This window comes from Macrotis lagotis, chromosome 2, assembly GCF_037893015.1.
Source record: "Macrotis lagotis isolate mMagLag1 chromosome 2, bilby.v1.9.chrom.fasta, whole genome shotgun sequence".
Classification (NCBI taxonomy): Eukaryota; Metazoa; Chordata; class Mammalia; order Peramelemorphia; family Peramelidae; genus Macrotis; species Macrotis lagotis.
The window spans coordinates 318,884,718-318,911,977 of NC_133659.1; the positions used below are offsets into that span (position 1 = coordinate 318,884,718).

Below are 27,260 nucleotides of genomic sequence, written 5' to 3' on the forward strand. Positions count from 1 at the left end.
AACTTTTCTTGACTTCTAAGTGTATTTTCTGAAACATCTCATAGCTTGGGGGGGGGGGGTCAAGAAGGACTTACTAGATTTTTGTTTTCTCTTCTTCCCCCCACCCCCATCTGCTGGGCAATCCCTTCTCCCGCATCTTACAGAGTTGTCATTGTGATCCTGGGCTGGTCCCAACTTCTCTGTGCTCTCCTGGAGCATAACTTGAAGAGAAGATGTCCATGTGAATTGAGAGAGGGTGTGTCCTCATCTAGGAACTCCTGAGTTCAGTGAAATCACAGGTGTCATCCCTACTCCCAATTCTCCAAGAGGAGGCAAGTTTGACTCCCTTGCATTTCCGAGATTTGTCTTCAAATTCCATCTCTGTCATCACCTTTGTGATTTGAGGCTTGTCATTTCCCTTCCCTTCAGTTCTTCAATTTGCTCCTAGGTGAGATAGACACAGAGAGGCAGCTAGGAGGTTCAGTGGGTAGAGCTCTTGGCCTGGAGTCAGGAGTTCAAATCCAGCCTCAGACACTGGGTGCAACCCTGGACAAATTAATCTGTCTCAGTTTCCTTAATTGTTAAATGAGGATAATGTGAGTCCCAGATGAGATCATTTTAAAGGGCTTAGTAGATTGCCTGGTCTACTCTGTAAATATTAGCTCTTAGTATTATTAGAGACAGAGGTGGAAAGGGGGAGCAAGACAAGTAGGAGTTGCATTAATAGGCATTTGAGGTAGTTCTCATTTATGGGAGGATTCATAGTTGACAGGATGAGCTGAGATCTTCACCATCCATCCTTCAGACACTGACTATGACTCTGGACGGGTTAAACTCTGCCTCAGTTTCCTTGATTGTTAAATGAGGATGATAATATGCCTTGCCTCCCAGGGGTGTTGTGAGGATTAGATGAGATCATTTTAAAAGGCTCAGTAGATGGCCTGGTACCCTCTGTAAATATTAGTTATTAGAATTATTAAACACAGAAAGAAGATAGAGAAACGAATGGGAGTTGGATTAAGAGGCTTTTGAGGTAGTTCCCCCAAACTATGGAAGGATACACGGCTGGCTTAGGGTGAGGAGATGAGCTTCATCCTTCAGATATTGGATATGACCCTGGACAAATTAAACTCTGTTTGCCTCAGTTTCCTTAATTGTTAAATGAGGATGATAATATGCCCTACCCCCCAGGGAACTTGTGAGGATTAGATCATTTTAAAAGCCTCAGTGGATGGCCTGCTACAAACTCTGTAAATATTAGTTATTAGAATTTTTAGAGAGAGACAGAAAGAGGGTAGAGAGACAAATGGGAGTTGGATTAATAGGCTTTTGAGGTAGTTCCCATCTATCTCCCCATGGGAGGATACAGAGTTGGCTCAGGGGGAGGAAACCAGAGACACCATCCATCCTTCAGCATCCCCGAATCCGAAGCTGGCGTGAATGAACGCTCCTCCCCTCCCCCACTTCGGAGCCCCTCCAGTGGGGTCCCACTGAGTGGGCCTGCGGGAAACCCCTCCCCTCGGAGGGGCTTGGACCGAAGCCTCCGCTGGAGGTGCCCCTCCCACCGCCCTCCTTGCCCCTCCTCCCCCGGCCAAGGACCCTCCGCTGGGTTCTTGTCTCCCTCCCTTCCTCCCTTCTCTCTCTCTCTCTCTGTTCCTTTTATCTCTTCCTCCCCTTTCTGCTGAACCCCAGGGAGGGGAGCTCGCCCCCCAAACTTCTCCGTGGCTTTCGCCGGAGAACTGGGCATGCTCAGGAGGCAGGAGACTTTGGGCTTGCAAGTGGGAAGCGTATGCCCTACCCCGGCCAGGTGGAGCCCGCCCATGGGAGCGAGCGGCCAGCGCCAGGGCCCGCGGCCGGTGCGCTGTCCAGCTCCGGAGCCAGCCTGGGCAGCCCCCGGGCCAGGATGTCCTCTTTGGCTGCTGCATACGGTAAATGGACCTGCTTCTTCACCTTGTCCTGCTGAATTGGGCAGGGGCTGCCCTTGCTTAGGATTTTCTCTGGGTAGGGTGGAAACTTCTGGGGGAGGACTGGGGGGCTGAGAGTAGGAGGAAGGGGTGGGATGGGGGGGGGCTGCCACAGCTTGACTTTCAAGGAAGGCAGGGTCAGCCTCTTGGGGGTGGCCAACGGAGCCATCGAGGCTGTGGACGGAGTTGTAGAAAATACTATCAAGCCTCAGCAAGCTGGCCAAAGTTGAGATTTGGGAGTGGGGACTGGGCTCTTCCTCCAGCACCATCAGATTTGCACCGTGGGGTTGCTGGGTTAGGAAGAGGGGGGTGCAAGTACTCCTGCTGCCTGGGTGACCTTGGACAAGTTGCCCAAGTTCTTCAGGCCTTACTTTGTCTAGGAGGGCAATGCCAACCTCGACTTCACCAAGCTATGGTGAGTTTCAATGAATTCCAAACCAGAGACCCTAAAAATAAGTCAGTATGAAAATCAAGGTGCTGGGGAGACAGAAGGTAGTACTACTGCTCTTTGCAAATATCTCCAATTTCGGAATAAATCACAGTCCCCAAGATTTCAGACTCAGCACTAGAAACTGTGCTAAAGATACAAGTTAAGGGGTTCTTATCAATGTTTCTCTTGGTATGGGGGGGAAGTAATTTAGTTCATCCTTTATCAGAGATGCTGCTGAGTGACTTGGTTAAAAAATAGAAACTCTGGAATGATTTTTCCCTTTTCCCTTGTATTCTGTTGTGAAAGGTGATAACATATGGGGTTGGTGTTTAATAAGTGAAGGCTGCTAAGCAATCACTTGGAAATATTAGCAGCTGCTTTAATAGTCAGATGGAAGGAGATTTTAAGAGTTTTTGGCAAGGTGAGAAAGGCAAAGGCAAATCTTTATAAAGGAGTCTGCATCCATTTCTTGTTCCCTCTCCCAAGCTTAAAGGGACCAGCCTTACAGAACAAAACCAACTTAAGATGATTACTCAGGTACTGTTGGGATGCTGGAGATGGATGTGCAGGTGAATTGCTAATAAATTGCATTATGTAGTCTATTTTTCCTCCCCTCTAAGTCTTTGCTAGGATCTGGGTTGGTTCTCTTAGCAGCTACTTTTTAGCTATTGTAAGAGTTTTCCTTTTGCATCTGAAGAATCTTACAGATTCTTACAGGGATGGGTAAGCACATTGATGAGGATTTAGGAATACATCCATTCATTGACAGATAGCTATTTTTAATCCTTTCTGCTATCAGAGGAATCCAACTTTTGTACTTGACTGCATTTTCGATTTCCCAGGCTGCCTGGGGGATGCTCTCAATGCCAGACTTAAATAATAACGGGTGCTATAAACATCTAGAAGCTTTCAAGCCTTAATTGGGCACCCAAGTGGGGAAAATGAATTCAGAATAAGTTAAATCACTTTGAAAAACAAGCCTACTTCACTAATTAAAGGGGAAGCAAGGTATTTTTTCCCCAACTAAAAATTAGGCAGGAGGGTGGGTTGGTTTTTTAAATGCTAAAAGGATTTGAAACTCAATAATATATACTAATCAGAGATCTGAGTTAAATTTTGCCTCTGTGAGACCATCTCTGTGCCTCAGTTTCTGGATCAGTAAAATAAAGTGTTTGGACTTTACCTCTGAGGTCCTTTCCAGATCTAAGCTTATACTCCTATCCTACAATTCTATAAATCTACTTAATAGACCATGGGGAAGGCGAGAGAATTCTGGTCTATGAGTATTGGCTGGGAATTATCTGCAGAGTTGATATTAATTAAGATAGAAGATGTTATCCCATCAAGATTTTTCCAATCAAGCAAAGAAGGCATAGATTTTAAGTTAATGAGAATCTCATTTTGCTCCCTTCACTATTTCTCTTAGATTCTGCAGGATACACAGCTCCTGATCTGCAATATTTTTTAACTCATCTGTTTGTTGAAGGCAGAATCAGGCTTGAATATTGAGTGACCACAAGGTTGAGCTTAAGAGGTATCTAACTTTGCTTTTGTTGTCTCAGTAAATGTATTTTTCCTGGATCAAGGCAAGAGTTTGAGGGATGACCAGTTTCCGTGTTTGTAGTGAATTTGGTTCTGATGAAGGCCAGAATTTTATTACACTATACATTTCATGGAGTGTTTGGAGAAAGCAAGAGGAGAGGACAAAATGATATACAATTTTTAAAAAACTGAAGCAAAATACTTTCTAGCAAGAAGGCCATAGATAACTATAATATAGGGATTTTTAACCTGAGGTCCACAGCTTTCCCTATCGGTCAGTTTATAGATTATTTTAGAAAGTCTTTACTTGGATGAGAAAAATGTTTTCTTCATTTTCAATACCTTTTACCTGAAATTTAGCTTTTTTGCTATAATTAAAAAATACTAAGAAAATTTAAACTAAAACAAAATTCTGAGGAGTCCATAGCTTCATTGCCATGATACAAAGAAAAAATTAAGAACCTCTCATATAGAACAAGGTAGACATTTTTTTTTCCCGTTTGAGAGGTATGAGTTAAATTCAAAGGTGGGAAGCAGACTTCTTTGTAGGGAATCAGTGAAGGGTTCAGGAAGGAAATGCCATTTGAGCTGAGGCATGATGAATAGAGAGGATTTTGTTTGGAGGCTAGAGGAAAAGTAAGCCATTTCCAAGTATTATACCTGTAGAATAACTAAATATGGTTCCTAAATATGGATTATAAATTTAGAACTAGAAAGGAACATCAGAAACCATCTAGCCTAACTCATTTGGTAGATGAAGAATCTAAGGTCAAGAAATGAGGTGACTTAACCAAGGTCACACAGCTGGAATCATAAGACCATCTAGCTCAACCTCCTCACTTAAATTTTTAAAAATTTTATTTTTTTAATTTTTGGTTTTTACAAAGCAGTGGGGTTAAGTGACTTGTTCAAGGTCACATAGCTAAGTAATTATTAAGTGTAACAGGCTGGATTTGAACTCAGATCCTCCTGATTCCAGGGCCAGTGCTCTCTATCCACTGCACCACTCAACTACTCCCAACCTGCTCACATTAGAGATGAGCAAACTGAGGATCAGAGAAGTCATGGGATGAAAGTACTAGAGGTGGAAAGGACCCTCAGAGACCATCTCCCTTTTACAAATGAGGAAACTGAGGCCCAAGGTCACAAAAGAAGGAGGCAGGGTGTGAATCCAGGGGCAGAATTTGTTTTAACATTAGGAGTTTACTTGATGATTAGTAAAGTTACTTGCTTTGGTTCCAGATATTCATACTTAATCCCAATAAAAACCCTGCCCTTTAGGAAACCAGGAAAACTCCATGGAAACATTTTTGTCTTCTTTTTTCCTAGCTGACATTGAAAAGGAAACAAAGACTAGTTATGCATTGAACAGCATTAAATAATCTCTACACATTTCTGTTGTAGAGTCATTTTCCAACTGTGTCCAATTCTTCCTTATCCCATTTGGGGTTTTCTTGGCACAAACACTGGAGTGGTTTGTCATTTTCTTCTTCAGCTCGATTGACAGATGAAAAACTGAGGCAAGTAGGTGAAATGACTTGCCCAAGGTCACCCAGCTAATAAATGCCTGAGGCCACACTTGAACTCCGGTAGACGAGTCTTCCTGTCTCCAGGCCCAGCACTCTATCCAGTGTACCACCTCATTATCCTTTCTTTGCACAGAGTAGGCACTTAATATTATTATTTAATAGATGAATTGATGAGCCCTTAGATTTTAAAATGTGTAGGACTGATGCTTTGAGTGATTTGTTTTCAATAATTCTTGTATTAGGGGTGGCTAGGTGGTGCAGTGGATAGAGCACCAGCCCTGGAGTCAGGAGTACCTGAGTTCAAATCCAGCCTCAGACACTTAATAATGACCTAGCTGTGTGGCCTTGGGTGAGCCACTTAATCCCATTGCCTTGCAAAAAAAAAAAAAACAAAACCTAAAAAAAAAGAATTATTTATAAGTTTAAACTTATAAACTCCCTTTTATAAAGACTAGTCATTTCCTAATAATTTTCCTCTGCCAACTCTTTCAAAAGCCTCCTTAGATTACTGTCTTTACTGAAAAAGTTGTCAGCCAGATCTCCTACAGCAATTGCTCTAACAGTGTATTTTGCATTCTGTACCAGTAACCCCCCATCTCTATCATCTATTGATTAGAATCAAGGCTAGTCCTTGTTTTTAACTTGCATTGTAACTATTTTTGCATTTCTCTTATTGGTTGCAGTCCAGTTAGATTGCTTTTATGGAATTCTCTAGAATTGCCATTCCTTGTTTAGGAAGACCTCAGAAACTGGTAGACTCAGTATGGCAAACTTTCAAGAGGGTGTAGACAGGAGTCACACTATGTGTGCAAGCATGGATAGGTTGTGATTTTCATCATTGAGGAATATTCATCTCAATGAGGTCACAGATCTCTATTAATTGGCTTGTGTATATCATTATCCTGATTTTTTTTCTCTGCATTAGCTTGTTGAAGGTTTCCTTTTTTTAAAAAAATTATTTCCATTTATCATTTCATCTAATGTGATTGTCTTCCATTTCACTGGCACATTTGAAGTAGCTAGGTGGTACAGTGCACTGAACTCTGGATCTGGAATCAGGAGGATCTGAGTGCAAATGTATTCTCAGACACTAAATAACTATACATCTTTGAGCAAAGTCACTCAACCCTGCTTGCCTCAGTTTCCTCATCTTTAGAATGAGGTGGAGAAGGAAATGGCAAACTATTCCACTATCTTTGTCACGAAAACTCTAATTTGTTCAGGAGGTTTGATGGATTCTATCTTAATTTCTGGATGTTTTATGACCATAAAAGTATTGCTCTGCTTATTTTGTTATACATTTTGTTGTTTTTAACCTCTTTGAAGGACATGCTTGACAATGGGGTTGCCAATTCAAAAGATATGAATAACTGAGTGTATTTTCTAGAATAGCTGAATTTCCCCAAGTGCTCTAATTGCATGTTAGTGTGTCTATATTCCCATAACCCATCAATAGCAATAATTTGCTTCTTTTACCACATTTATAATTTGCTGAATATGAGCTGAAATCTGGGTTGTTTTTAATTTTCATTTATTTTAGAAGTAACCTAGAATTTTTTTTCTTTTTTGTTCTTGTTGGTAGTTTATATTTTTTTAATCTTATGCTTATTATATATGTACCTTTTTTGCAATTTTAGTTCTGTTTGACTTTTGACAGTGTGCCATAGGTTCACAGCTGGTTGACTGGGACTCTTTTGTAGAAGAGAGACTGTTGTTTTCAAGCCTTGTAAGGGAAGGACCAGGGACTACAGGCCTACATAGTGGGAAAATAATTGTCTCTGGTAGCTTACCAAAGCCTTGCTTAAGCCACCTTGCCTACTTGTGAGTTGAGCTGTCAACTGGAACTTGGGAAGTTTATAAAAAGGCAACATGGACGAGTGAAGCTGATGATGATGTGTGTAACTTGGTTCTGGAAGAAGACCATGACAGGAAGGTGATGCCTTGACAAGCAAGTGAATTGGATTTGAGTGAAGAGGAGCTGGCCTAAATCACCCATCCCTCTTTTTCCTTTGGAGCATCTGGATCCAGTGGCCAGATAAGAATCAGGATGACTGAACCCGGCCCTGGATGTGAGACAATCAAGGTTAAATGATTTGCCCAAGGTCACACAGCTTGTAAATGTCAAATGTTGAGGCTGGACTTGACCTCAGACCCTCCTGACACCAGGACTGGTCCTCTATCCACTTTGCCATCTTGCTTCAGACAACCGACACTAACTAGCTATTAGATCTTGGGCAAGTCACTTAACCCTGACTGCTTTGTTTCCAGAGCCATCTCCAGTTGTCCTGATTCATATCTGTCCACTGGATCCAGGTGACTCTGGAGGAGAAAGTGAGGCTGGGGGCTTAGCATAGCCCCTCTCACTCAAATGCAATTCATGTGCTTGTCAAGGCATCACCTCCCTGATGTCATGAATGGTCTTCTTTGTCATCTCAACCAACTTCTGATGGCTGGGAGGTACAAAGGGGAAACACAGAAAATAATAAAATGGTCCAAGTCCCGTTCTCCTGAGGGGAATACAATATATAATATACAGAAGCCAAGGACATCTGAGAGGGGGAAGAATACTAAGAATACTTTATGCAAGAAATGATCTGGATTTTAAGAGTGGGGGATTACATGTACATAGAGAAGGGGATATGTGAGTGAGTTCATTTTCAGGCAGAATTGAGAGGACTTAGCAACTCTACATGTAGGAGTGTTTATATATGTGTATAGAGGTGTCAGTGATCCAGAGAAAGGGCCAGAATAGCTCCAAGGATATGAACTTTGGTAACTGAGAGAATGGCGCTATCAATAGAAATAAGGAATGAATGATGTTGGTAACAGGCCAGAGGTTGATTAATCCTTTCATAAGTCAATATGACTTGGAGAAGTGGATTAATTCTTGATGTAGTTTCCCAAATGTACTATAATGGTTAAGAACCATCAACACTGACCTAAAGATGTTGGCCTTGCGTTCTGTTTTTAATGGCTCAATGACTAGAAAGACCTGGGTGACCCTGAGAAGTCACTTAATCACCCTAGGCTTCCCTTTTCTTCATCTATAAAATGAAGTAGTTGGATTCAATGTCCTTTGCAGTTCCTTCCAGCTCTACATCAATGATCTCATATGGTTCTGGCATCTTCAGCTTAAATTATTTTAGGAATCCTTTATTAAGCACTTATCATGTGGCATTAGTTCTTCAAGGAGAGCTGAAATAATTAATAAAAAATGTTGGCACCTTCATGTCAAAGTGCTTTATTTTGATCTTCCCATCTGTAAAATGGGGAAATAGAGGTTTAGAGAGAGATTGAGTGACTTGAAATTCAAATCCAGGTCTTCCTGACTCCAAGTCTCACTTTATCCTATATGCCACACCGTAGATTTAGGATCATTTGGGTATGAGGAATAGATAAATATCTGGGACTTCTGTCCAGGGGAGGCCAATGAGGGATATTGTAAATTTAAATACATTTAGATAAGGGGAGTCAGGGGGTGTAATGGGTAGAGTGGCAAGACTGGGTTCAAATCTAGCCTCAGACACTTACTAGCTGTGTGATCCTACGCATAGTATCTTAACTTTGCTTGCCTTAGTTTCCCATATATAAAATGAGGTGGAGAAGGAAGTGTCAAACCACTCTAGGATCTTTGCCAAGCAAACTCCAAATGGATTCATGATAGGACTGAAATATTTGAACAGCAACAACATTTTTAAATACCTATTTTATTTTAAAAATGCATTTATTCTTTAATCAGAAAATTCAGATTTCCATGGCCTGTGGAAATTTTATGATGTCATCATATTTGTTACAGAGTGAAAGGCAGCATGGGATAGTGGTTTAATCCCAACCTTAGAACTGGGAAGATCTGGGTTAAATCTGGCCTCTGATGTATTCTAGCTATGTGGCCATGAGTTTTAGGTAACTCTCTAGGATTGTAAGATGCAGAGTAGTCCTCACTGGTAGAGTGTGTTTCTAATGGGGAGCTTCCTTTATTAATTAAAGCTGTTTTTAAAAAGTTACGGGGAGGATCAAAGCTTTGTAGCATACAAGGAATGCCATTTTTAAAGTGGTGGGGTCTAGGACATATCAAAAATACATTACCTACTCTATGTAAGGTTGTTCTCTCCTATCCTTATGAAGTCCTTTTGGAAGAGGACATGAATCATTTCTTTCCATTTTCCTGCAACTTTAGGCAGTGAATTCAAATCTCAATATTGTAATATAGGTAGAAGTGTTGACTCTCCTCTTAATCAATTTAACTATTCTGGACTCCCGTTTCTTCAACCATAGGTTGGATGATTAAGCTTCTTTGCATTGTCAGGTATGGGATCTGGAGAAGCAGAGGCAAAGACTGCAAATTTCTGAATCTGATCATGAGGTTGATTGAGAATATCCAATGAACTTAAACACAAAGGGTGAGATGGAGGATGGCAAGGGCAGCTAGGTGGTACAGTGAATAGAGTACTGACCTTGGAGTTAGAAGGGAAGGAATTGGAAACGTGCCTCAGACACTTGACAATGACTAGTTGTGTGACTTTGGGCAAGTCATTTAACCCTGATTGCCTCACATCCAGGGCCATTTCCAGTCATCCTGATTTGTATCTGGCCCCTGGACCCAGATGGCTCTGGAGGAGAAAGTGAGGCCAGTGACTTATAACAGTCCCCCTGAATCAAATCCAATTCATGTGCTTGTCATTGCATCATCTCCCTGATATAGTGGTCTTCTTTGAGAATGAAGGAAAAACATCATCATCATCAAAATGAAAGATGAGAATTCCTTGTTGCTGCCCCCTGATGGGCTTCTGGTTCTGTTTGGTTTTGGGAAATGATGCTAAGTTCGGAGCTGTTCCCAGGAAGGAAGCTTTCTCCAGACAATTGAACGTCCGTGAGATGGCTCAGAGATGTTAGTGGCTAATTTTCTCCTGAAGCACTAGAAGGGAGTTGGTTCTTTTTTCTGAACAAAGCTATCTTGATCAGACTAGAGCAGAGTTGATAGAATTCCTTTAAGAGTCTGCGCATGTACTTGGGGATGGCTATCAGTCACTCCCTGTCTCTGTCTATAAATTCATCTTCTCCCAAGAGCTCTGCTCTAACCAACCTGCACCAGGTCTCTGGGTCTATTTCTTAATCCCCTTGGGGGGATTTTTCTTCTCTAGCCAAGTGGCATCAGAGCAAGACTTAAAGCTCCATCTCTTTTGAAGAGTCCCTTTTCTCATTGCAAATGGCAGAGGAAAGATATCTTTTTTACCCTGTGATAACAAAAGGCCCAAGCTGCCCATGGGTGAGTGGATTCCCTTTTCACAGGCATCAGTAGGATATAAATTGATTTGTTTCTGACTTAGCCTTTCCCTCAGCTCCCAAGTCTTAGGTGATTTGGGCTGAGGTTTTTTTTTTTTTTCATTTTTCCTCTCACCCCTGGGTTCTTTTTATACAGTCAATAGTGCTTCCACAAAACATTAGTTAGGGTTCTTCTAATTAACTCTTGGCAAGACAAGTACGAATCTTTTTATTGAAAAACTATTTGAAATTTAAAAATGATTAAATGCCTCTGTGTCGATGCAATAAGGACAAAGTCACCTACCTTCAAGGAATTTTCATGTATTATGGGGGAAACAATGTGAATATCTATATGCTTTATGTTATGAGGACATGAGATATGCAACATCGATTCAAGTAATTTCTCTGGGGGAGGGGAGTGCTAGCACCCAGGGCCTCTGCAAAGGCTTTTTGGAGAAGATGACACTTGAAGAGAATTAAGGTTTCAAGAAGTGGAGCTGGGTAGAGAGAGCATGGGAGGCACCTGGGCCTGATTGAAAGTAGTGGGGGATGGGGAGCCAGTGGGAGAGTTTGGCTGGAAATGATGGGGCAGCAGGAAGGAGAAGAAAAGGTGGAGATGGAGAGAGGGAAGAGGAGAGAGGAAGAAGATGAGAAAAGAATGGAGGAGAGAATGAGAGGAGGAAGGGATTGAAAAGGGGAGGAGGAAGAGGGGGGAGAGGAGAGAAGGAGGAAGGAAATCAGTCTAGAAAGATAGGTTGCAATCAGACTCTGCATGGCCTCCATGTATTCTGTTTGGTGGTGATGGTGCCACCTCTTTTCCCATAAATAGGAGGTAATATGAGGAGGGAGGGAATACTAAGAAAAAAATCAGGAGAGCCTTCCATGAGGAGCTGGTCCTTGAGCTGAGTCAGGAAGGAAGATGAGAATTCCAGGAGACAGAGGTGGCAAAGAGAGGCAGGCCTTCCAGCCTTAGGGGATGGTATAGAGGAAGGACATGGAAGCAAGAGAGGGAATGGTGAATTGGAGGGACGGGATAGGGGAGGGGTGGCTTGCTGGGCAAACAGCTCAAAAAGGCAGGGGGGGGGGCGGTTAAAGAAAACCAAACTGTAGAGTGGGAGAACATTGCAGAGGGCTTTAAATGCTCAGTTCAGTCTTGGGTTTTCTCCGAGAGGTGACAAGGGGAAGCTCCAGAATTTGAGAAGAAGAATGATATGAGATCAGCCCTGAAGATCAGGGGAGATCAAAAATGGCAAAGTGGAAGTAGAATGGCCAAGGAGTAGGCTCCTGTGAGTATGGACAAGACTGGTTTCTAGCTGAGTGGAGAGAAGGGAACAGCTGGGACAGATGTTGTCCAAGCTTGAATTGACAGGGTTTGGCAGCCAGTGATGGAAGGAATGGCCAAGGCTTTGATGACATTGGCACAGAGAAGTCCCAGAGGAGGCAACTCCTTCTACGGATGCAGGTTGGCACCCTTTCTGTAGTATATAGTTTCGTTTCCAACAATGAGAGGTTGCATGAGTTGTCCAGGGACACTGAGCTAGTATCTGTTAGAAGTGGAATCCAAACCCAAGTTGTTGGTTTTTTTCCTTAGAGACCTCTCCATGATGCTCTATCCTTTCCTCCCTTCTTCCTTCCATCCTCTCGCTCTCTCTCTCTCTCTTTATTGCTCTCTCTCTCCACTCACATGCATATACATAATATGTATATGCATACACCTATATAAGGCAAGACATACATATATGCACACACACACTATATAAGCATATATAAATTATACAGACTTTAATGATAATGTATTTAAAGTGTTTTACAAGTTTATAAGTGATTTATCTTTAGTTACTAACATTTTTTGATGGCAAATATTTATTTATTTATTCATTCCTTAAGTATTTTATTATTCATTTATTTAATTCTATTTAGAGTTAGCTTACTATCATCTTTTTTGTTGTTCAAAGTCACTTAAAAAGTCAGTGAAATTTTAAGCTTAAATAGTTTAACATTCCTACTAACTGTACAAAATTCAATGTATGTGAGTTGTTTTATTATTTTATGTAAAATTATTTTACAGTTTTAAATGGAATTTAAAGATGCAGAAACATTTAGGTATAGTCAGATACTTTTTTTCCATTGATCATCAACTGTATTAAATGTTGCTTAATTTAATCCTGATTTTACACATTTATGCATATGTAGACGTTAACACATATGCATTCAAATATATTTATACACATAACATAGATATACATAGAATATCTTTTTACCCTTTCTATCTGTCTATCTAACTGTCCATCTGTCCTCCTATCCATTCTCCTAAATAGTTTTCTAGTCTGGTTTCTAACTCTTAAATGACTCATTCTTTTTATAGAAAATAGTATTTTAAAATATAAAATCAGATTTTAAAACTGGCATGAAGAATTTTCATCCTAGTTCAAATAAACATATTCAATATAATACTGAATTAAAATAATATAATGTGAATATATATCAAATCCGTGTTTGTCAATATGAACATATATCAATTGAATATGTTTGATACTGTGAAGATAATATTTCATGTCTCTTAAAATCTGCTCATATATAATATAGAAAGGAATCTGATCCATTTAAAGTTTGGAAATTTATATTAAAGGTTCAGCTCAAAAACAGTCTAAGAGAACCAGACTTTTGTCTAACGAGTAAACTTAATGTTGTGAAATTAGAAGTGACACAGAAGACTTACAAAGAACATCTGAGAGAGGTGAATTGGGGAGGGAAGAACCAGAGTCTCCTCATTGGGGAAAGGCCAGTCATGGGGAAGTCACACTGCCAAACAAAAGATGGCTGGAATCTGTCTTTTTCTTTTTTAAGTCTGTTTTCAGAAAAAAAAAAGGGTGGAGGAACGCTGTGTGGTCAGAATGCTGATCATCGGTACTTGGGAGGCCACATCAGGGCTTTTCTGAGATTAAGAGAAAATAGTGATGGCAAAAATTTAGGAAAAGAGGAGACAGCCTGGGTTCTTTCACTCAGAGTAAAGATAGATTTGGGCCATTGGGGCTTTTTAAAACTGAATCAGGTATCAGAGGAGTCAATGGTATTTTTTAAACCACAGTAAACAGAGGCCAATGGCAAGGGCCTTTGATAGAAAATTGTACAGAGTCGACTCCATGCCAGAGCCAAATGATATCAAATCAAGTATCATTCTCTTCTCTCCTCCCTCCTCCATTAAGCTCTCCCTTGATCCTTCATCCCAGTATGTAGGTGACCCTTCATTATCGAAGGCTATGTCAGCTTTGGGCAATTTCTAACAGGGGCTCCCAAGAGAGGAAAAGCTTTGGGTATGGGTCTGTTGATGGTTCTTGTATCTGCCATCTGAAGGTCAGCCTAAGCTGAATGCAGCTCATGCCCCTTTCTGTAGGATAGAATATTTAAAACTCTTTAAAAGAGAACATAAAAATCTTAAAATAGATATGAAGTGGTTTTTAATCCCAGTTCTGAAAAAATATATATTTGTCTTAAGAAAGAAATGTGGAAAACATCTATCATATACACTAGAAGTAAAATTACATATAAAAAATTCAGGGTAGCTCTTTATTATTGTTATGATTATGATTATTATGATTACTACTACTACCACTCCCATCACTATTATTCCTAATACTACTTCTCCTCCTCCTTGTCTCACCTCTATTACTATGCCTTCTAACTATTATTGTTACCACCACCAGTCACCATTAATTGGGACCCTGGACAAGTTATTTAACTATTTTGGGCCCTATTTTCCTCATCTGTTAAATGGAAGTGGGGTAGGGGTAGGTGGCCCCTAATCCTTTTTTAGGTTTATGCCCAACATGCCTGCATGACATCAGGCAGGTTACTTACATATCCGGGTCTCAGTTTCTCATCTTACAGATGAGAGAGTTGGAATAGATGGCACTGGAAGGTCAAACCAGGAATTTTTCCAAATCCAGCTAAATAACTAGTTTCTCTTTAGTGAGAACTTGTCTTCAGAGAGTTAGGGAGTTTTGCACAGAATAGATTCCCTTTGCTGCCATGAAATCTATCAGTTGAATTCCAGTAGGTAGAATCCTTCCCTCTTCTCCCTTTATTTCAACACTATTTTTATTTCAACAGTTGCTCGCCCATATTCTCCTAGTCTTTGAATCCCACCAAAATGCTAGCTGGAGCTTACCCTTTGAACCAAACCAATTCTCATTCATATCTCTTCATAAACATCCCGACTGTTCAACCTTCATCCTCGCTTTGTATTCCCTACATTGCTCAGGTTTCCAGTGTCTGCTCCCTCTCTTCCTTTTTTGCTTCTCCTAGGTCTATTTGCTTTCTTTCTTCCCCATTATTATTTTTCTTCTACATTATGAGACCAAGTCAGTGAAGCATAACATCCTAGTTCTGGCACTAGAAAGGGACTATTTTATTGACTATCAACTACAAGCCCTTCATTTTGCCACTGAGGAACCTGAGGCCCAGGGAGGTGAAGCTATCTTCCTAGTGTAACATAACTAAGCAATATCAGAGGTAGGATTTAAATCCAGGTCTCCTTGTCTTGAGTACCTGCCATATTGGCATACTTGGTTTTCCCTCTATTGGGTAGTTCATTTCCCACTTGTTTGCCTTTGTCTTGGCTGCCCTTCATGGCTGAAAAAAAAGCTTCTTCCTCAGTTGTGTATCTTTGAATTCCTGGTTTCTTTCAAGATCTACCATAAGAGCCACCTTCTATGTGAACGCTTTTCCGATTCCTCCCAAAACTATTTTATCTCTCTCTCTTTCTCACACACACAAACACATTGACACACATATACATTCACAAATATATCCATCATATAATTACATGTGTCTTGCACAGTGAGTAGAGGAATTATGGACTGAAACTACAGGGAGTAGAGACCTAAACCACTTGCTGTCCTTTTTCTGTCATCATGGTTTGTCTACTCCAAAGGAAAGTGACCTCTAATTGGAAGAATTAGGTTTTCCATTCTCACACTCACCCAGATTACAGGGAGGGGTAGCATTGCTTTTGCATCTAATCTAGGATTTCTTCCAGGAGAAAGAAAATAAAAAATACTCACTATCAATATAGTCAACATATATGAATTAATAATGGCTACAAGATTGCTCTTCCTCAGAGAAGGTCATGGTAAACACAAGAGAATCAATGTGTGTTACAGAATGAGCAAAACAAAATTCAGTAACTCATTTATTGCCCCTAGTTTAGTCAGCTGAGAGGCCAATATTCAAGTCTTGATGGGACATAATTTTGCAAGACTGTTCATTGCATGTTACATTTCACTAAAGTTGGAATTATTGAATCAACTGAGTTTGATTATTATGGTTGCTTCTCTCCAAACCTGGCTCCTCCCTTCACTTACATACTTGAGGTACACTGATGCAGGTGATTCCCTCTCTGTAGACTTTTCCATTATCTGACATGAAATGGCTGTTGACTTCCTCTAATAGGAGATGACATTTCTGACACCATAGACCCAAGCATTTTATGTTTTCATGAGGTCCTGAAACAAAGGAAAGATGATACAAAATGGGGTAATAGTCTCATACTAGGCATAGGTTTGGCTAGGCATGTGTTGTTCATGGATGGTGATCATGTAGAGTGAAGGAACTTTTCATTGGATCCTCTGAACAGTTTAGAATTGCTCTCCTGCTTGGTAGCCTGATGGAAAATGAACTGAAGAGGAGGGTGGTTCTTCTGATACATTCATAGATGTATATGGAAACTTAACACATCTGTGAATCCTAGCCAGATGGATATAAATGCCCCAGAGCTCTCATATGATTTATTGGATGTCATCAGAGTTTGTGTGTGTTTGGAGAGAGGGAGAAGGCAGTTCACAACACATGAACGTATTGTCTCAGTAGAATGTAAGCTCCTTGAAGGCAGGACCAATTGATTTTGTCTCTGAACCCCAACTCTTAGCATAGTGCCTGGCTCTAGAGGATGGGTATCCAACCTTTTAGCTCTTATGGGCCTCACTACCCAACAAAAACTTGTCAAAGGCCACATATAAAATTTAATAGTTATTTATGACTATAATATAATATTATTAGTGTCTATAATAATAAAATGAAATGTCTCATGAATGGGCTTTGGGGGCTACATGGATTGTGAGTTGGACACATCTGCTAGAGGATGATGGTACCCTCAAAAGAAAAAGGCAACTTTTGAAGAAAGATAGGGGCGTTTAGATGATGATCTCTATTTAGAATTTGTTTTTCTCCTTGTAACCCCCACGAATCAACCTTTTCTCTTGGGAAGAAAAAATTATTCATGTGGCAAGGACTTCAAGTACAATCTGTTAATGAAAGACTAGTTAGAAAGTCAGGAGCCTGATAGCTTTAAAATTAGTTATTTAGCAAAGATATTTGTAGCCCAAACTTTGCTAGTTAGTAGAACTGTATAAATGAAAGGTAACCTATGTTGCATACTCTATCCCAGAGTAATCCCCCCAAATTTTCCATTTTCTTTTCATCCTCTATATAAGAATCTACCTTGGTCACTCCTTCCAAGGTCATATTTTAGTCCCATGAGGGGTTCTAGAGTTTGACATCTCCATGGTCTAGGGTGTTGTTTCTTGGGGCAGCTAGGTGGCACAAGTGGAAGGAGCACTGACCCTGGAGTCAGGAGGACCTAAGTTCAAATGTGACCTCAGATACTTAATAATTACCTAGCTGTGTGACCTCGGGAAAGTCACTTAACCCCACTGCCTTGCAAAAAAAAAAAAAAGTGACGCAGGGTGTTGTTTATCTTCTGTGATTTTGCCTTCGTTCTTAATTGCTACATAGGGGTAAAAGCCTGGCTTTTTATGAGGCAGGTTTCCATAATTTAGCAAATGAATCTAAAGTTGGACTAGCACCTCCTCTATTCTATAGCCTCCACCATTATATTAGGGTTTTTTGGGGCCCAGGGAGAGGAATTCTTCATTCTAGCTCTTATGCAGGATATTTATTGGTATGTTTTGCTTCCTTTTCTATAGTTTTGTGTGTATCATCACTCCTATTGTAATATAAAAATCAGAGCAGGTAGGTGATGCCATCATACAAGGCCTGGAATTAGGAAAACTTTTATTCTTGAGTTCAAATCTGGTTTCAGACACTTACTAGCTGTGTGATGCTGAAAAAAATTATTAAACATCTCAGAGCTCTAAGTTACTCTTGGAGACTTGTCAGTTGTATAGGAGATGCCAACTGGTATGGGTGAAGAGAACTTCCTTTCCTAGGAATTCTATATATCAAGCTCCAGGTCTTATCCAGTTTCTCAACCAAGCCATGTAACCTATTTGACTTGTCTTGTCCTCTCTTTTTCTTTTAAACAGACAAAGAGGTCAGCAGTGGGAGCTACAATCTCTCCACTGCAACAACCGGAAGTTATTACAGCTGTGTCAGCCAGATCACCATAGGTAAGCAAATGGACATCATTTTGTTTTAGAAAATAAAACTGTGAACCTGGAAATGGAGATTAGAAAACCTGAGTTCTGCAACATTTGGGTCACATTGGACCAGAAGCCCTCTGCTTGGGGTAAGGGGGTGGTTGGAAGTCTCTTAAAGGATCCACATGGCTTTTGACTCACATTAGAGAAGGAAAATCTGGTTCAGGAAAAGGAGACCCAGAGAGGTATAATGACTTGCTCAAAGTCATGGCAAAACCAATATTTGATTTATATCCTTTGACCCCCCCCAAGCCAAACCCAATCTTCTTTCTATTACCCCACAATATTATCATTATAATTAAATCATTAACAACAGTAAAAAGGATCCCAAACACATGTTGCATGATACTTAGTGGCTATATTAGAACAGAACTCTAGAAATGCCCTTTCTGTGCATCTCTTTCACAATTTTTCTTATGTTTAGAATCCCATTTCTTCTCAGCTTCCTGGGAACTTGCCATTACTGAGGTTGTTCAGTATTACTGCTTGCTATTCTTTCTGTGAAGAAGGTTTTAATATAGACTTACATATGATTATACCTTTCCTCATTGCCTAGAGATTCACAAGGCTTAGAAACTAAACTGTGTTTTACTGCTCTTTCAAATTATCAAAATGGAAAAAAAGGTCTTCTTTAGAACTTTATAAGATTTCAGAAATAGAATTAATTATTACTTTAAATATTTTTTAATGTTTCAAGCAGTGCAATTTTCAATGATTGTTTCTTGAATCAATGAATGAACTTAAAACTTTGATTATTCATTTGAATCTTGACAGTCTCTTAGCTTAGGAGTTGAGAGAGTTACAGTGGGGAGAGAGACATGAGCTGCTTAAGGAGGTTTTAATGACTCCAACTGTGTCCTGGAGTTATTGGCTCCATAGCTTTTTCAATTGATAAGAGTTATCCTACTGGAATTGCTTTAAATCATTTCTATTTTTGTATCTGGCCTGTGATATGGATAGTCTAGGGATTGCCCAGCGAGGAAACAAGCTATCTCAGTGGGGGTAGCAAGGGTATAGTGCTGGTCAGGGAGTTAGGAAAACCTGAGTTCAAATCCAACCTCAAACACTTACTAACTGTGTGACCCTGGGCAAGTCACTTAACCTCTGTTTTCTTATCTGTGAAAGAGGGATGATAATAGTACCTATCACCAGGGTTGTTCTGAGGATTGGATGAGTTATTATTTGTAAAGTACTGAGGACGTTGCCTGGAACATAGTAAATGCTATACACATGTCTTATGCATACATTCAGATATATGTTTGTATGTATATATATATGCATATATATGTATATGTTTTATATATATATATATATATATATATATATATGAAATGTTTGTCATTCATTTTCAAAGACCATGGCATCAGAGAGGTGATGCCATGACAAGCATGTGAATTGGATTTGAATGAGGAGTGCTGTGCTATATCACTGGCCTCATTTTCTCCTCCAGAGTCATTTGGGTCAGTGGCCAGATACGAATCAGGATGACTGGAGATGACCCTGGATTTGAAGTGGTCAGGGTTAAGTGACTTGCCCAAGGTCACAAAGATAGTACATGGCTAGGAGTTCAAATATTTGTATGTGTATATATATATATATATATATATATATATATATATATATATATATATATATATGTATATATATAGATAGATAGATAGATATAGATCAATATAGATCTTGGGGGAAGGGGGTAGTTGGGAGTCTCTTAAGGATCTATAAGGATTTTGAATCACATTGGAGAAAGAAAATCTGGCTCAGGATAAGGGGGCCTAGAGAGGTATAAGGGCTTGCTCAAAGTCATGGTAAAACCAACATTTCATTTATATCCTTTAACTCCAAGCCAAATCCAGTCTTCTTTCTATTACCCCACAATATTATCATTATAATTAAATTATTAACATCAATAATAAGAATTCCAGACACATGGTACTTGATAGTTAGTGGCTATATTAGAACACAGAACTCTAGAGACGCCCCTCCTGGGCAATGGTCTTATATCTCTTTCACAATTTGTTTTCTTGTGCTTAGAGTTCCATTTCTTCTCAGCTTCCTGGGAACTTGCTATCACTGAAGTTGCTCAGTATTACTGCTTGTGATTCTTTCTTGGAGAAGGTTTTATTATAGACCTACCTATGATTATACCTTTCCTCATTGCCTAGAGATTCACAAGGCTTAGAAAGGGATAGAATTATATAGATGGATAGATATACATATATATATATATGTATAGCTAGATATGCACATTAACTCTTTTTATCATTATAATTTATAAAATGATGATAATGCTAGTGCCTACCTCTCAGGGTTGTGGTAATGATCAAATCCAATAATGTTTGTAAAGCTCTTTGCAAACCTTAAACTGTTAAATAAATGCTAGTTATTTCCTTTTTCATTGTCTTCATCATCATCACCATCATTTGGGCAGCTAGAGGATGCCACAGTACATAAATCACCAAACCTAGAAGCAAGAAAATTCATCTTCTGGAGTTCAAATCTGTTCTAAGTCATTCTCTAGCTATGTGCCCCTGGACAAGTCACGTCACTTATTCTGCCTCAGTTTCCCCTTGTAAAATGAACTAGGAAGAAAATGGCAAACCACTTGGGTATCTTTAGCAAGAAAATCCCAAATAGGGTCACAGTTAGATACTGAAATGACTAACCAATAACAAAAATTTTTTAACATGCTCATTTACTCTATACACTCTTGTATTTACATATCAATTGCATTTATACATTTCACACACACACACACACATATATATATATATATATATATATATATAAATTCAATGATTGTATTTACATATCTATCTATGTTGTTTCCATACTCTAATACAGTATGAGCTCTTAGATGTCTGTGAAGGGACCATTTTCTTTTTGATCAGTACCTAACAAATAGTAGGTGATAAATAAATGCTTCTTGGATGGATGGATACATGGATGGAGGGAAGGAGTAGTTTCCACATGGAAGCAGCCCTAGCACCACAAAAAAAGAATGCTGATTTTAAAGTCAGGGAATCTGAGATTGATTCGCAACTGTTAACACTGCTAACCTGTGTTAACTTGGGCAAATCCTTTAACATCTGGGTCTTTATTCTTGATTGGTAAAATGAAAAGTTGATCTAGAGAGCTGTTAAGGTTCTGTACTCTAAACTTATGTTCTCTTAATTTGATTCTGAATGTTGAAATCTATTTGCCAAGGAATCAAAAGATTTTCTACATTAAATTAAAAATAAATAAACTTAAATTAATTAAATAATTAAATGAAATAATTCATTACTTTTCTAAATTAAATTTTGAAACTAGTTATTGCAATAATAGTCCCAGCCATCCAGGACAAATTCTGGAGGATGAGCTATAGACCTGTAAAACAAATGAGAAAATCATTAAGTGCATAGAAGTCACATCAAGAGCCAGAAAGATTCCAGCTTGGAACAATTCCTTCTTTTTTGGAAAAATCAAGGAAGACTTCATGGGAGAGGAGGCTTTACATGAGATTTCTGTGATGGAAATAAAAGGATTTCAACAGGCAGTGTGTACTTGGGTTCATTTCAGGTCTAGGGAACAGTGTGTGCAAAAATCTGGAGGTGGGAGAAGCCAGAATCAAAAAGGGAAATTGTGAGTATTCTAGTGCATGAAAAACCTTTGTGTGAAACCAGTTTTGAAGGCAGGTTGTATAGGCCCTTGAATGATATATTTTATCTTGTAAGGAATAGGGAGACCCTGAAGGTTCTTGTGCGTGATGTAGTCAGATATGCTTTAGGAAGGTTGCTCTGGCAATGGGCTGAAGCTTGCTCCTGAGTAAGTAATTGTTGAGAAAAGTTGCCTTGCATTTGCAGGCAGAGAACCTGGTCCTAATCTTAGCTCTGTTATTTAGTACCTGGAACGAGAAGGGAATTCAGAAACCATCATGTCCAACCCACGTTTCATAGGTGAACAGACTGAGGTCTTCAAAAGAGAAATGGATCATCCAGTTAGTTCACACAACTACCAAGTACCAGACATGGGATTTGAACCTAGGTCTCCTGACTCAAAGAACAATGCTCTTGAAACTTTGAGGCTGCCAACTTGTAGGGTCAGGGTGGCCAGTATGTCCAGAGGTTAGTGAGAAAACCCTCTCATTGAGCTAGGGTCACTCTGGATACCTCCTCTTCTTCCTTCCAGGGAGCAGGCTTCAAGTTCTGGGTATTCCTGGCCATGCCTTTGATGTCATTTATCTACAGAGATTCTGATCTACCAAAATCAGTTCATTTCTATCCAGAAACATGGGTAAAATGAATTGCACAGAGAGCAATAAATGGATATTTTTCTGAATGGTTCATTTTGTTTTAATGTCATGTGAATTGAAAATATTTGCTAATATCCTCAATTCCAGTGACAGACTAGCTGGTGATTTCAGAAAATAATAAAAAAGCCTCCTTAGTTTTCTAGACCATGCATCTATGCCAATCCAACAGAACTCATAAATCGTCTAAAAATTTACCTCTAAAAGGAAATAAAACAAAACAACCTTAAATTCTTGGCATGCTACAAGCTTCCTCAGGGACTATTAAACCTAATGCCTCCAGGCTGTTTTCTTTTGTAATACAGTGTCTCCAAACGGTGTTGGAAATATGAAGGGAAGACAAGGAAACTGGTATTTGCAAAGGAAGCAAAAAGAGAACAGAAGGATGGTGCTGTCATGATCTTTCATTTATATGACACTTCAAGGTTTCAAACAGCAATTTCTCCTCAGAAACTTTGTGAAGTAGGTAGGATAGGGATAAGGACCGAACCTTTCCCTATTGATATAGGAAGATCCCAAGTGAAAAAAGACCCTCTTTCAGGACAGATTGACATGTGCCTTTCAGATTCAGTTTTTAAAAAAATCCCTAAAGCATTGAGAAAGTAAGTGACTTGTCTAGGGTGACACAGCTTTGCAGGTGAGTTTAGAACCTTGGACAGTGGCCTTCAAATCCAGGGCTCTTTCACCTCTCTTTGGAGAGGTAGAGAGAGGGAAGAGAATAAGAGTTGATATGATACCTACTGGGTGCTGACTACTGTATTGAGTCCTTTACAAAAAAAAAATTTCATTTGATCCTTTGGTCTCATTTAACCCTTTGAAGGTTAACCCTAATTCCAAGGTACCTTCATTTTATAGTTGAAGAATATTAAGCAGAGATTAAATGACTTGCCCAAGGTCACACAACCAGTGTCTGTCACTAAATTTTAATGAAAATCTTTTTGACTTCAGGCCTAGCAGGCTATCCACTGAGCCATCCAACTGCTGCCTTATTAAGTTTGCCTCTTTAACCATTCTCCTAGAAGACTTTTAAAATATCAACAAATGGATTGGGGGACAATTGTAAAATTCAAAATAAATTTAATTTTAAAAAATCAACAAATGTTTATCTTTAGTAATAATTTTGGATTGTGAATTTGGAAATGTTTACTAAAGGAATATTAACATCTAAAATAATTAGGACCTTCATGTAACTGGATTTATGTAGCCAAGTTTATACTATATGCAGGAAAGGTACAAGATGGCCAGTCTTAGCAATTGTAGAATGTCAGAAAATTGGTTTTTACAAATGTCCATACTTTTGGTAAGCATTTCATTCATTAGAGATCAAATATAAAACTGTCTTTTGGGCATTTAAAATCTTTTCATCACCTAGATGCCCCTTCCCTGCCTTTCTAGTTCTCTATGTCTGGAATGCTCTTCTTCCTTATTGCCAGGTCCCAACATCCTTAAGTCCCATCTTCTAAAGGAAGCCTTTCCCAACCTGTCTTCGTTTAATAGCCTTCCCTCTGTTAATTATTTCCTATTTATCCCGAATAGAGCTCATCTGTACCCAGTTATCTCCTCATTAGATTGTAAGCTCCTTGAGGGCAGGGCCTATTTCTTACCTTTCTTTGTATCCCTAGTGCTTTGCTGCAGAGTCTGCCACATGGTAGGCCCTTAATAAATTATGTCACTTCCTAAAACAGAACCCTCTAGGTCTATAGATAAATATGTAGATAAACTTGTCAGAAATAAATTCATCCATTGTGTGCATGTTGTAATGGATTGAGAGCTGCCCTTAAAAGGCAGGAAGGTTCAGTCTTACTTTTGACACCTTCTGGCTTTTTGACCCTACTCAGATCATCGAACCCTTCTGTACTCCAGGTGATTACTTTAAGACATTGTTGATTTTGTTAAGTTGTTTTTCAGTTGTATTCAGTTCTTGATGATTTTATTTGAGGTTTTCGTGGCAGAGGTCCTGACTGGCTTGCCATTTCTTTCTCCAACTCATTTTCCAGAGGATAGAAACCGAGGCAAACAAGATGAAGTGACTTGCCTAGGGTCATATAGCTAGTAAGTGTCTGAAGATTTGAATTCAGGAAAATAAATCTCCCTGATTACTTGATAGAGGTCATAATCAATACTCCATAGTTCCCTATATAGATGAAATTATAGATATAGCTCCTCTTCCATTTCATAGGATCTTAGAATTTTAGATCCAGGAGAGACTTCACAGGATGACTCATTCAGCCTCCTTATTTTTACAAATGAGGAATCTGAGACTTGGAAAGAAAATCATACAAGTAATAAGTTTCAGAGCCAGACTTTGAACCATAATTTTCTTGGTTCAACTTATAATTATCATTTATTATTACTATTATTTATACATTTGAGATAAATGGGGCTTTATTGTGAGAGTTCTTTAATGTGGCTTTAGGCAAATCATTTCATCCCTCTTGTCCTCAGACTCCTTATTTATAAAACAAGGAGATGGAGAGGAGATGGTTAGACTAGATACCTCCAGAGTTTCCTTCCAGCTCTTCATCTATGAGCCAGAAAGGTCTCTGAAATTCTATCTGTTGGAGAACAGATTCTGTTTACATATTCCTTAAGCCCAAAATGTCTCATTCTCCACTTGTGACTTTTCCTCCTTCTTTTACTGAGATAGGACCATCCAGTTACATGAATCGAACTGCATAGATAGATAGGAGACAGACACCACCAGGCATGTCTAAAATAGAACCCATTATCTGACCTACCTAACTCTTCTCCTCTGAATTCATCATTCTTATGAATAGTGCCATCTTCATCATTGACCAGAAGATAAATGTTGAAAGTATCTCCAGTTCTTCTGTTTTTGGGTTGTGCCAACTTCTTTATAAAGTTTCATAACTCTTTCCTTTCTTTTCCATTATAATTGCCAGCAGTTTAATTCTGATCCCCTTTTGCCTGATGGTTAGGCTATTGTGAGTCTCTTAATTCATGTCTCTACCCCTTGACTTTTACTTTCATACATGCCTCGATCAAAAACCTCAATGGTTCCAACAATTTTAAAAATAAAGTCCAAACTCCTTAATCTTATGTTGGAGGTTCACAGCAATTTGACAGCATAGTACAATGGAAGATGTGCTGAATTTGGAGTCCAGAGGTTATGAGATCAAATTCTGACTCATTACTTTTATGGCTTTGGAGAAGTTACAACCTCTCTGGGTCTTAGTTTTCCTTTTTGAGTAATGATTGAGTTGGTGTCTCACGCAATGATCAATTCTAGATTGATGATCTAGATTTGAATCCTGGTTCTTGTTTGTGATTTTGGACATTGGGGCAACTTTATATCTTTGAATTTCAGTTTTTTTCTTCTGTAAAATGGGGACAATGCTACCTATTGTACCTGCCTTACAGAATGGTTGAGAAGATCATATTAAATAATGTGCAAACATTAAAATGCCATACAGATATCAGTTTATCAACAGAGTGTGTTCTGTAATTTTTTAGGTGTAGGGAACTCTCATTAATGAAATTTCCTCTACTAATGCAAGTCAACATCTCTGTAACTTCTAGTCTAAAACAGTAGCTGAGGTAATGAGAAATTAAGTCCAGGATGGCACATCATGTATGTATCTGAAGTGAGAACTGATCCCAGGTCTTTCTCTGAGGCCAGTTATGGTGCTTTGGGGTATTATCTTGTCATTCCTCTAGGTACTTGGACTGCTTAAAGAAAGACTTTCTTTGAATGACATCTCTGCTAAAGGTTTTATGAACGATGTAAGAGAACAGTATGTAATGTTGCCTGACTCACTTGTACTAACCTAAAATATTTATGTTGCCAGGTTATGATGTTGCTGGGCCAGTGGCTATTGGGTTGTCCCACTGGAAGAACCCATATGCTCAAGGTGGACCTCCACTGTCATCTGATCTGCCTCTCTTCATCTCTAAAGATGCAGGCATTCCTGTTTATCATCGTTCTTTCACTCGAAAGGCTGACTTAGCAACCCCTTTGTCTTGCCCAGCTTCACTGTCCATCACTCCAGTGCCTTCTTACAGTAGCAGTAGCCAAGAGACTCTTAGTCAAGATACAACAGGTAAGAGCTATTAGCTTCTTTGAGAGGGGGTGACTCAGGACTCCACTTGCTTTGGTCCCTTTCTCCATCAAACTGAAACATAAGTTATACAACTTAAAATTCTGTTTGTGTGACAACCAGATTACCAAGTAGCCAGCTGGATTCTCATGGAGCTGGTTTCCATGAGCTCCCACTAGGTAAATGTTGCAGTGGTTGGGTTATTTATTCAAATGCCTTTAATCTCTAGTAAAATGTGATGATGAAACATCTTTTCCTCTTAGCAGAGGTTGGAGAATATGGGTATGGAATAGTATGTATACTGTCAGATTTTGTTGGCATATTGATTAGCCTTCCTACCTTTCTTATCTCCTTCATACCCTTCCTCTCTTTCCTTCTCTTCTTCCCTATCTCCAGCACCTTTCTCTCACTCTTCTTTTGATATAAGGGATACTCAATATTTGGGGAAAAATTGGAAATGAGTATGTTTAAAAATGAAAGATTGATAAAAATGAATTTTTTAAAGTGCAGAATTCCACTATAAATAAAAGTTTTAGGGGAGGGCCGAGGCCAACTCTTTCCACTATCACTCAGATATCTCAGTAGTTATTTGAAGATCTAGAACAGAGTGACCTTCAGTCTCCTTGTTCTCAAATTGCTGACTGTTTTCTCTTTGTGTAATGTACCTTGCTCATAAGAGTTCAGGCCCAGTGCTCCGAGTAAAGAGAGTAGGAGAAATGCTAAGCTTGTTTTCTCTGATTTTTCACTGATTCCTTGGAGATCATCTCCAGCC

The 27,260-nt window shown here is 39.3% G+C and overlaps 1 protein-coding gene across 6 annotated transcripts in view; it reads left to right on the forward strand.

Moving 5' to 3' along the window:
* The first annotated feature begins 1,578 nt into the window (after positions 1–1,578).
* The window catches only part of ANO4 (anoctamin 4), a 413,892-nt gene continuing 388,210 nt past the window's right edge, over positions 1,579–27,260 (forward strand). For 5 of the 6 annotated variants that reach the window (XM_074226672.1, XM_074226673.1, XM_074226677.1 and 2 more), the window contains exons 1-3: positions 1,579–1,907; positions 18,029–18,112; positions 26,240–26,491. In XM_074226672.1, coding sequence (XP_074082773.1) covers positions 1,769–1,907; positions 18,029–18,112; positions 26,240–26,491 — 475 coding nt within the window. In that variant the 5' untranslated portion in view covers positions 1,579–1,768. Of the gene's footprint in view, positions 1,908–2,123; positions 2,359–18,028; positions 18,113–26,239; positions 26,492–27,260 lie in introns of those variants that run through there. The other variant, XM_074226676.1, reaches the window with a different exon arrangement.